This window comes from Nesoenas mayeri, assembly GCF_963082525.1.
Source record: "Nesoenas mayeri genome assembly, chromosome: 26".
NCBI lineage: Eukaryota > Metazoa > Chordata > Aves > Columbiformes > Columbidae > Nesoenas > Nesoenas mayeri.
Window position 1 is genome coordinate 4,908,171 of NC_137552.1, and position 11,306 is coordinate 4,919,476.

The window sequence follows — 11,306 nt, forward strand, 5'->3', positions numbered from 1 at the left end:
CACAGGTACCGGCCAGCACAGGGCGGGGAGTCTTTGGGGGGCCCCATAAGGCGCATCCTGGCCCCCCCATGACTCAGGGCAGCTCTGACCTGCTGTCCTTTCCCTGGCAGAGCTGGGGCACGTGCACGGGGACAAGGAGACAGAGGCTTTGCACGATCACTTCTACCCCGACTGGATGGACTTCGGCCGCCGCAGCGCTGAGGACTCAGGCGAAGCCGCGTAGCCGCCGTGCTGGCCGCGCCGAGCACCGGCACGCTCGGTGCACATCTCGGCACAATAAAGCTTTGGCACTACAGCTGCTGCTGCTCAAGTATTGCTGGGAAAAGCTGGGGAAAAACGCGTGGGATTTGTCCCCAGCGCTGCCAGGGCACGTAGGGCAGAGACACGACAGCAGATAACACAAGCAGCTTGGTGACTTCACATTTATTCAACAAGGGACAGGGCACAGCCTGGGGTGAGGGACACAGCTGGGGGGAGCAACAGCTACACCCTGAGAAATACTTTCTACAGGCATCCCCCAAGCTGGGCATCCACTGCTATTTAATGGGCAGGAAAGAGTTTAAAACCACTGTTCCCTTTAGAATTCAGCCCAGGGTCCCCTCAGGACCACCCCTGCCCAGGCTCAGCATCGCCCTTCGCTGCAGCAGCCCCTGAAGGGCTGAGCTGCCCCTCACTCCTCCCCCAGGCTCAGCAGAAGCAGGAACAGTTTTTATTGCCAACAACCAGCTCCTGTGAGGGGTCTGTTTCCCCACAGCATCACCCCACACAGCATAATAGGGGGCCAGGGAGCGTCGCTCTGTAACCGAGTAGCACCGCGGGGTCATGTCCCTGCAGCTGAAATCCCGTCCCATCTCCAATTGCCCACGGGCAGGTGATGAAGAGGATGGAGGATGCGTCTTGTCCCACGCTCATGGGCTCCACAGGCCCATCACGTCAGCGCACCCCGGGCTCCCCGGCGCTCTCCCCGGGCATAGGACATCTCGCCTCTGGCCACCACCTTGTCCAGCCCCAGGCGCCGCAGTTTCTGCACCAGGTTCAAGCTGAAGATGCTGCTGTGATGCTGGGGTCCGTCCTGCCCCCCCAGCAAGGGGAAGGGTCGTATGTCAGCATGCTGGGGGAACAGGGAGGGGTGTGGGGGGACCCAGCATGACCCAGGCCCTGGCACAGAGGCAGAGATGCCCCGCACCAGCAAAAGTCTGATGAGTCCCATGGGGGTGTCAGGGGGTCCGGGGCCAGGTGGTGACACAGAGGAAGATGGTTCCAGCAAGGGGCTGTGGCCGCTCAGCCCCTCAAGGGGCCCACAAGAAGGCACGACGGTGTTATATAGACTGGAAGGGAAGAGAGAAAAGAGGTGCGGGTCAGCGGGGGGACTGACCTGGGGGAATGCCCTTCAGGGGCCATGGGGGGCTCCGGCAGAGCAGGGACCCCCTTTCCTTCTTTATATACACATCCTCCTAACAAGCCTTGGGCTGTGGGAAACTCCCATGCTTGCAAAAGCCAAACACCCCAAAGCTCATGGCACAATGCTGGGGGGGCACAGCCAAGGCCCCCACCTTTCCCAGGCAGCCAGGGTGGGATAGGACACAGCTGCTGCTCCATGAGTATTTTCCAAACATGCAGGGTTTTTGTCTAACAGTAAACTCAGCTCATAGTGAACTCAGCTCACACCAACCATCAACAAGCCTTGGAGGGACTCATTAGTGCTAAGCCACAGTGCTCATTAATTAAGCGGAAGGGGGGCTCTGGCCCCTGCCCACAAAAGTCCTGGTTCCTGCACAAGTCCAGGGAGAAGAAAATCCATGTCTGCTCACAGGGACAGCAACTCCCCATCAGTACCGGGAGCAAACGCTGCTCTTGCCCCAGGGTGAGCCCAGGCTTGGTGCTGCAGCACAGAGGCCGGGGGGGCTGGTCCCAGTCCCCCTGGGGGTGCACAGCCTTGGGTACATGCCCGCTTGAGCAGCCACAGCCAGGGACATTAAGTGTCAAATATTTCTCCTTGAGCTGAATGGAGCCAGGTCGGGGCGGGGGGAGAAGGTTGCGGGGAGACAGCGGGGACTGGGGGCGGTGCAGGCAGCGCAGGGCCACACACCTTACCTGGGTGTCACCGTGGTGAGAGCGGTGGTGGGGTGGAGGATGTGGCAGGTGGTGATGGTGAAGGTAGACGGGGTCTGGGGGAGGTTGTTAACAGAGAGGAACACTGGAAGGGACAGGAGACACTGGGTTAACAGGGAAGAGGTGGGGGGCACAACATGGGTCAAGACAGAGCTCTGGGGAGACAGGAAAGCCAAAGCTGCCACCACCAGCAGAAAGCTGCGTGCAGGGGACATCTCGCCAGCGGCATTGCGTCCAGTGCTTGCTCAGAGGAGGGGGCTGCGAGCACAGGGGTTCACCCCCCCAGGACGGCTGCAGAACAGCCCTCGTGCAGCTGCAGTCGGAGCATCACCATGGGGACAGAGGGGTGGTGGGGACAGGCTGCAAGAGGGGACAGCGCGGGGGCGTGCAAGGGGCAGCAGGACATGGGAGTCCTGGGGGACATGGGCATCCTGGGGGACACGTCCCCTCGGCCCCCTCGCCCCACGCTCACCCCCAGGGCGCTCCTTGGCTTTGGTGGGTGTTGAGGTAGGGAGCAGCTGGAAGGAGCTGGCATCCACATCATCCTCCTCCAGGTCATTGAGGCTGTAGACCTCCTCCAGGTCAATGTCCAGCTGCCTGAAGTCTTTGGTGAGCACCCCAGGACGGGGCACCAGGATCCCACCCAGGTTGGGCCGTGCCAGCTGCTGCCAGTGGTGGAGCGTCACAGAGCCTGGGGGGACACAGCCAGCGGGGGGGCTCAGCTGGTGTTACAGGACCCTCCCAGCATCTCCAGCTTCGCACATGGGGACCTCCCCTCCACCCCTCACCTTCCAGGGGCTTCACGATCTGCAGCTTGTCGGGTAAGTAGGTGAGGGAGCCAAGGGAGAAGCCAGAGCCGGTGGTGAGTTCTGAGCCCCCCGAGTAGTGGGTCCCGGTGGAGACAATGCTCTCGTTGGGGGTGAGGAAGCCACTGGAGCTCTCCCCATCCCTCAGCTGCCACAGCTTGTGCTCCCGCTCTGCCTCGAAGAAGGAGCGCTCCTGCGAGCCGTGGCTCTGCTGCCGCGCCGACAGCCGCTGCAACGCTGCCTCCAGGTCCTGCTGCCCCGGGGCCGCCCGGGGCTCCTCTCGGGTCCCCTCACCGCTGCCAGAGGGGACAGTGTCAGGGCACTGGGGCCACAGTCCTGCATTGCACCATCCCCTTATTGCTGCGCTTGCCCTCCCCTTGCCCGAGGCTTGCAGCATTGATTAATGCCCTCATGCAACCAACACATGGTAGGGAGAGACTTTTGAGCAGGGCCTGTTGCGATAGGAAAAGGGTGATGGTTTTAAACTAAAGGAGGGAGATTCAGGCTGGACATGAGGAAGGAATTGTTGCCCTGAGGGTGGTGAGAGCCTGGCCCAGGTTGGCCAGAGAGGTGGTGGCTGAACCATCCCTGGAGACATCCCAGAGCTGGACGGGGCTCTGAGCACCCTGAGCTGGTGAAGGTGTCCCTGCTCATGGCAGGGGGCGCACTGGATGCGCTTTGGAGGTCTCTTCAACACACTGCTCTATGATTCTAACCTCTTGCCAATGCCCCAGGTCCTCGCAGGGGCAGCAGCTCCATCCCACCCAGCCCAATCCCCCCACTGTGGCACTCACTGGGTGCTCTCTGAGCCAGAGCAGCCGGTGTGGGGGGTGTTGGCCCCCCCAGAAGGAGCAGCCGACAACTGCTTGGAGCCCGGTGTGTTGTGGGGAGACTCAGAGCAAGACTTGGCTTTGGCCACCTGGTTCACCGCTTTCACCGTCTCAAAGACACGCCGATAGCTCCTGTGGGCAGGAAGCGGGCAGGGATGGGCCCCCCAGGCAGGGACGGGCCCCCCATCCTGGCCCAGCACAAGCCACCCATGCCAGCACTCACTTGTAGTCCGAGGAGGAGCTGTCTGTCCCTTTCCTCATTATCCCCTTGATCTCAGCTGCCAGTGAGTCCTGGATACACAGGGGACCAGGTGTAAGCAGAGAGGGGGAGCAGAGCCCCCCCAGGCCTCCCCGCGCCCCCCACTCACCACGGGCAGGAGGCTGGGGGCAGCGTAGCGGCTGACGGTGCTGTTGGGCAGGCTGCGGCTGCGCAGGCTCTTCACCTCCTCCTGGGCTTCCTGCAGCATCCCCCCGCACTCCGCGTACTTCTCCTGCAGGTCCCGCAGCTGTGGACAGGGGCGCAGCTCAGGCACGGCAGGACCCCCCCCAAAACCAGGGCACCCACGGCTGGTCCCTCCCTGCGCTCACCTCCGTCCGGAGCTGCTGCTGCACCTCCTTGGCCACAGCCAGGTGCTGCTGGAGCTCCTCCACCTCCGAGCCGTACTGGGGGTAGGAGCGAGCAAGGTCAGGCAGCTGTGCCCCCCCCTGCGCCCCCCAGCATGTCCCCAGCATGGGGGCAACGCTCACCGCGCGGCACTTGTGCTGCAGGTCGGCCACCTGCGCCAGGAGCTGGCTGATCTCCTCCTGCTGCCGCGCCGCGTCCTCCGCTTTGCGCGCCAGCTCGTCCGAGAGGTAAACGACCTGCTGGCTTGCTTCGGCTGGGGAAAAGCCGGGATTCCGTCACTGCCAGAGCACGGCACCCCAGCCCTTGCAGACCCCCCGACCCACTGAGGAGCTGCCCCCCCAGCCCAGCCCCACGTACAGAACTGCTCCACACAGTCGATCATCAGCTGCTGCTCCTGGTCCTCATACTGAGAGGTCTCAGTTGTGATGTTGGTGGCCTGGGCAAGAGTGTTGGAGGGGCTGAAGGTGACAGGTGGGACCTCCAGCCTCCCCGAGGGCCAGCGCGGGTCCCCTGGCAGCGAGGGGGGCATAGGGAGATGGGGAGGGGGGTCCCACCAGCCAGCTCCACTCACCTCCATGCGAAGCTTCTGGTTCTCCTCCTCCAGACACCTGAGTTTCTGCTGCAAGGTGTCATACTGGAAGTACTGGTGCAGGGACAGCGAGGACTCGTGACGGCGCAGCCTGGGGACAGCAGGGAAGGCGCTGAGCACCCGCAGTGCGAGCAGGATGGGGCTGCCCACCCCCCCAGCTCCCAGGCAGGCATCTGCAGCAACCCAGCTCTGTGGGGCTGGACCCACGGCTGCCGTGGGACAAGGACCCTCAAACTCACGGCGTGGAGGTGGTGGAGGTGGGCTCGCTCTCCTCCGTCGTGGTGGTGTAGAAGTGGAGCAGGTCGTCCCGCATGGAGACCTCATGGCGCAGCTGGGCGATCTGGGAGGGGAAGGGACATCAGTGCATTGACATGTGTCAGTCATAGAATCATTTTGGTTGGAAAAGACCCTCAGGATCATCGAGTCCAACCTCAGTCTCACCCTGGCGCTCCCTAAATGGTTTGAGGCTCTAACTAGGGCAATAAGCTTTTCCTGCCTTTAACCTTGGCAGTGAGGCAGCACTTGCCTCAGAAAGTGGGTCAGGCCTGATTATTGAGTGACCCTTCGATGGAGGATGCGGGGTGACATTGTCACCTCTTACCACCTCCCTCAGTGTTGCAGTTTAGCTCCTGCTTGCAAGGCCTCAACATATTCAGCAGGTCTGGACACTCCTTCTAGATGGGGCAGCAACGTGCTGCCATTGCCCCCTGGTCATCACTGCATTCCCCATCCAGGGTCTCATCCATTAGGCCACTGGGACTCCACAGCAAACGGCCACCACATCCATCCCCAGGTCACCGAGGCCAGGACCTTGCACCCAGGGACCGCTACCTCCTCTTTGGCCAACTCCAGCTGCTCCTCCAGGAGCTCGTTGCGCTCGGTCAGGCTCCGGTTCTGCTTCAGCAGGGACTGCCCAATGCGCGCTGCCAGCTCCAGGTCCCGCTCCTTCTGCGAGGGGCAGGTCTGTGTCAGCCAGGGCCCGTCCCCTGCTCTGTCCCCTCTTTCCCTCACCCATCCCTGCATCCCCAGGGTCCCACCAGCCCCCAGCCCAAGCCCGTGCGCAGGGAGGGCACCAACATACCTCATCCAGCAGGTTGGTGACTGCATCAATGTCATGGTAGGTCTTGGTGATCCTGGCCACCCGTTCAGCGCACAGGACTGGGGGAGAAGGGTGAAGGGTGAACCCCTGCGTTGCTCAGCACTATTCCCCCAGGGTTGCACGGCAGAGGGAAGGGGAGGTGGCTGCTGCAGGTGGCACAAAGCTGCTCCACACTGGCCACCAAAAAGGACCTTTTACCTGCTTAGCAGCATCAGCCATGGTGTGGGGCAAAGGCAGGCAGGGATGCTCAAAGCAATGAGAGCATCACAGCAAACACGGTGCTCCCACTTCACCCCCCAACCCTGCCCACATCCCTGGGGCAGCAGGTAAGATCCCCCCCTCACTGCACCCACCACCCCAACCCAGACACAGCACCAGCCCCACCACAGGACGCACGGACGGGAAGGAGGGATGGGGAAAGGCAGATGGCAGAGACAGAATCGGAGGTGACATCTCCAGCGAAAAACAGGCTGGAGCTCCAGTATATATAGCGGTGGGTGGCACCATGCTGAGCAAAGCCTGCAGGCAGCGTCCCCTCCAATCTGTCCCCAGCCCCTTCCCCCAGATCTCCCCCCGAGGAGCCAGCCCTGCCCTAGTTTCTCCGGGGAGACGCTGACCAAGGCAAAGCCAAGCACATCCTTTCAGGACGCTGCACCCCCCATCCACCCCAACATCCCTCCAGCTGCAGCAACGCAGCCATCGGCACTCTGAGCACCAGGGGCAAAGGCGGCTGCAGGCAGGTTGCCTCAGTAACAGGCAGCTGCCTGCGATGCCAACACGCAGCGCTACCGCATCAGGCTTGGTCCCAGCAAAAGCTTTGCCTCCTCCTCGCCGCTATTTGGGTCTCTGGCAGGGAGAGGTGGCCCGAGGACGGGGATGTCTGTCCCCCCCAGCACCAATCCTGCCAACTGTGCCTGCAGAAGCTGCCAGACAGAGCCAGGCAGGCACCCAGATGGCAATGCTGGGGCTGCGCGACAGGAGGGAGATGACAGTGGGCACGAAGCCCCGGGCCCTGCCTGCACCACACAGCCACTCCTGATCGCTCCCTTCTGATATCCGACTGCCCCAAGGTCACACGCCTCAGTTTCCCCCAGCAGAGCGGTGCCTGGGCTGCATCCCCAGCCACGGGCGTGCGCCCCAGCCGGGCAGACAAAGTGGGTTAACAGGAGGGCTCAGCCACACAAATCCCATTACGCTGCCCCAGCTGGGGTTGTGTAATGATGTGCCCGTTGTCATAGCAATGCCCCCACTTGCCAACCCTGTCCCCATCCTGTCCCCACCGCCCTGGGTGCTGGCCCCGCACTCCGGTGGGCACACACGCCAGCAGGCACGTCCGCAGGGAGAGGGGCCAAGCGCAGCCCCAACCTCACCCCCCTCCCCACGCCCCAACAGAGCTTGCTCCCTGCAGGGGTCCCCAACTGTACCTCATCAGGCCCCTGAGCCGTTAATTGGAAATAATTAGAGCATGAGCATCGTTACGGTTGGAGCAAGCAGCAGGCCCTGGGAGGCACTTGGGGGCTGCAGTGCTGGCAAACATGTAAACACCCGCCCCATCCGCGGGCCTGATCCAGCATAACGAAGGGACCAGTGCAATTCAGGGATCTGCATCCCATGGAAGGGCAGACCCCATCCCCATGGGCACACGCAGACCCAGCGGGCACCCCTCGCCCCATCCCACGGGAGTGGTGACAACCCTCCCTGGGCTCAGGGTGACCCAGGGGTCCCCCATGGGACCAGGCAGCAGCTCCCCCGGGATGGAGCCCCGCGCACCCCGCAGCAGGGAGGGGGGAACACACGAACGGGAAGGGCGACAGCACCCACCCGGGTAGAGACCGCGATCCCCCGTCCCCCCGACCCGCTCCGGACCATCCGCAGCTCCGCTCCGCGCTCCCTGGCCCCGCCGCAGCCGCGCTCCCGGGGCCGCCCCGGGCATCACCGGACCGAACCGGGCCGCCCTCACCTTCCTCCAGCTCCCGGGCGATGGGGTCGGCGCCGCCACCCCCCGGCTCCGCGTTCCCGTTCAGCTCGTCGTAGGCGGCGGGGCTGCTCCAGATCTCCATGGTGCGGAGCCGAGCCCACCGCGACCAGCCCAGCTGGCCGCTCCCGCCCCTATTTATAGGGTCGCTCCGGCCGAGCGCACCTGCCTGGGCCGGGGGCGGTGCCGGGCGGGAGCGGGGCGGGGGCGGAGGGGCCGGGGGGGGACCGGGGGGGGACCGGGGGCTACCCGCTCACCCCGCTCCGCCGCGGCGGGGATCGGCTCGCTGTGGCTGCACAATGCCCCGGGGACCTTGGGGACATGGGGACAACAAGCACCCCAGGACCAGGCTCCCTTAGGGCACCTCACAGACACAGTCCCCATCACGCACCCCAGGACCAAGCACCCCAGGACCAGGCTCCCTTAGGACACCCTACGGACACGCACCCCATTACGTACCCCAGGACCTGACTCCCTGTTGGGGCGCCCTGGGGACTCATCAGGACAGTCCTGCTCAGCCTCCCAGCCCATGGACACAAGGGTCCCCATGGATGGTGCTGAACGCCAGCTGCTTAGAGGGGACACTTGGGGGTCACTGATGCCTGAGCAGCAGCTTTGTAGGGCTGACCCCGGCTGCACAAACAGTTTCTGTTCCTTCGGAGGAACAAGGAGAGGTTCAGGTCCTTCACGCTAAACCCAGCTAGTGTGCAGGGCTGGGGTCCCCGTGATGGTCACATCATGTCACACCACAGGACAGCCTTTGCCAAAGCTCCCTGTCCTCTTCCTGACCAGCCTCACTCTTCACCCCAAGTCCCCTCATTGTCACCAACACAGCTCACCGCAAATCCCGCACGTTCGAGTGTACAGCTCAATGCTGGGACATGCCAGGTCTGTGAGCTGGGAAAGGGCTTTCCCAACCCGCTCCAACCTGCCCCACTCAGCACCCCCATGCTCTGAGCATGGGCTGGCACAAATCTGGCCCCCCATGCCCTGTCCATGCTGCCCCACACTCCCTGGCTGGCATCCCTCATAACCACACTTGTGCAGAGGCAGCGCCGAAGCAGGAGAACTGAATAAATGATGCTGTGCTGAATTATGGAGGAGCTGGCTGGCACGTAGCACAAGCCTCGCAGGCGGGAGGGCAGCGGGGTGCGCTGGGCACCCCATGCTGCAGCACCACGGTGCGCTGTCTGCACCCATCGCCTGCCCCAGTGCGGCTCCTCATTAGTACCAAACTAATCAACGAATCCATGAGGCTGGGGCTGCCCCTCAGCAGCTCACTATGCTGTTATTTTCCTGCTGGACTCCCACCCACCAGGATCCTGACCCTAAACCACATCCTGCCATAACCACTGGGACCCTCCTGGAGCTGGGGCCGGAGCCAGGCGCCCTCAGACCCGGCCTCTCCCTCCTTGCACCAGAGCTTTTCCCGGTGACGGCAGTGTGAGGGCAGGGACCCAGCCAGCTCACCGGGCACCCCCCGGGCACCCCAAGGACACAAAGTGTGTGTCTTGGCATGGACAGGACAGGAGCCGCTTCCTAATCCCCTGCCCAGGGATTTGCTCCTCCGGCCAGGTCTCCCGTGTCTCTGCACAAGCAGATTACAAGGGGCTATTTCTGATGGCAGCTTAATGGTTTGGGTAAAGGGATGAGACAGCGCAGCCCCCTCCACGCTGGCACATGCAAGTGGCACCGGAGTCATGGAGAAACGTGACCCGGAGAGGGGATGAGGGTGCCTGGTGTCCTGCTAAAATCCATGGTAAGTGAATGGTGTTTGGGGCTCAACCCCTTGCACTGGTGCTGCAGGGGAGGGGGTGCTGATGGCTGGGGGGCTGCACCCCACTGCCTGCTGACCAGGGAGGGGCGCAGCTGCATGGGGAGGGCTGCAAGCACGGGCAGGGCACAACGAGGGTTTGTCCCCAGCCTGTCGCAGACAGGAGGGTGGGAACGGGGCCAACAGGAGGGCCAGGCCCGCAGCCCCATCTGTCTCCTGCTGCCCCACATCCATCCCCCAGCCCCTCACTCTAATCCTGCCCCCGCCACACGTGGGCCAGAGGCAGAAGCAAAGCAGAGATAATCCGTCTGTGCCCCCCGCTGAACCCTGACCCCGCGCTGGGAACCAGCCTCGCTGCACAGCCGCTAGGCATCACCCCTAACTGGCTGTGGGGCTGTGGCTGTCACCTCCCAAGCACCTGCACCCCACGGCTTCACCAGCAGCAGCAACCCCACCACCCCCTCGGCTGTTCCAGGCTGCTGTGCTTGGTGGGGCAGCAGCACCGGGGGCCACCAGCACATCCTGCACTGTCCCCGCACCGTTGTGCCACCCCAGGGAGCCACAGCATAGTGCATGGGATCAGGGACATGCAGAGGGTCCCTGGAGATGACAGGGGCTCTCTCTGAGCATCCGGCTCAGCTCAGACGAAGCTGCTCCCAGAATTAGCCCGGGATGTTCCAGGCGAGGAAATCCAGCCCATCAATCCCGTTAGCGGCGATTAGCTCCTGCACTGCCCTCACAGCCCTCATCCAGCCCAGCCAGTGATGCCTGCACCGCTGCCTGCATCCCTGCCTGCAGCACTGCCTGCATCCCTGCCTGCATCCCGCTGCCTGCACCCTGCTGCCTGCATCGCTGTCTGCACCCTGCTGCCCTCACCAGCCCCACGGTGCAGGACGAGGCACTCACGGAAATATTGCAGGGTCTCCTCGATCTGCCGGGGGGTGAGGGGAGGCGGGGGCTCTGGGGGGCTGGAGGGGACATGCAGCCAGTCATTGTGGTCGTAGCCAAAGACGGTGTCAGCCCGCAGCGTGTAACGGGGCAGCTGCTCGCCCAGCAGGCTGATGATCTCCACCTCGGGGACATCTCCGCTGCACAGGTCTGGGGACAGAGGGACAAGCATCAGACAAGGGTGGGGGACACCTGGCAGGAGGGGATCCAGGGAGGGCCATAGAATCCTCAGCCTCATCTGTCCCCTTGGCATTTGGGCTGGTGCCACCAGTTGATCTGCTCCCAAGGCCACTCATGTGGGGACTGGGGTCCCCCCCGAGGGTGGCACACAGGGACCCCCTGCCCCAGCTCTCCTCTGTCCCCCCTCAACACCTTGCTTTCTGCGGGCAGGGTCCTGCTGCCATCTCCTGGCCACACTCTGCCCGGCCGTGTGGCACTGGGGACAGCAAGCCAGGGATGCCAGCATGCTGTGACAGATGCCAGCACCAGCCCAGAGCTGCCCCAGCTCCTCATCCCAATGCCCAGTCCCCAGGGCACTGTTCAGCTCT

At 63.6% G+C, this 11,306-nt stretch overlaps 2 protein-coding genes across 2 annotated transcripts in view; one reads left to right on the forward strand and one right to left on the reverse strand.

Moving 5' to 3' along the window:
* The window catches only part of LOC308049879 (gastrin/cholecystokinin-like peptide), a gene marked incomplete at both ends in the record, with an annotated part of 411 nt that extends 188 nt beyond the window's left edge, over positions 1 to 223 (forward strand). The window contains 2 exons of the mRNA XM_080359749.1: positions 1 to 5; positions 111 to 223. The exon at positions 1 to 5 is cut by the window's left edge and continues 188 nt beyond it. Of these exons, the coding sequence (XP_080215875.1) occupies positions 1 to 5; positions 111 to 223 (118 nt within the window). The remainder of the gene's footprint in view (positions 6 to 110) is intronic.
* Positions 224 to 928: 705 nt separating this feature from the next.
* HAP1 (huntingtin associated protein 1) lies at positions 929 to 8,121 on the reverse strand (the record flags this gene model as incomplete). Its single annotated transcript, XM_080360024.1, has 15 exons — positions 929 to 1,328; positions 2,095 to 2,197; positions 2,585 to 2,803; positions 2,901 to 3,214; positions 3,713 to 3,880; positions 3,972 to 4,039; positions 4,117 to 4,254; positions 4,337 to 4,411; positions 4,496 to 4,626; positions 4,731 to 4,809; positions 4,945 to 5,053; positions 5,202 to 5,302; positions 5,794 to 5,910; positions 6,044 to 6,120; positions 8,022 to 8,121. The coding sequence occupies 15 exons, from the start codon at positions 8,119 to 8,121 to the stop codon at positions 929 to 931; spliced, it is 2,199 nt and encodes a 732-aa protein (XP_080216150.1).
* Between the last annotated feature and the right edge of the window lie 3,185 nt (positions 8,122 to 11,306).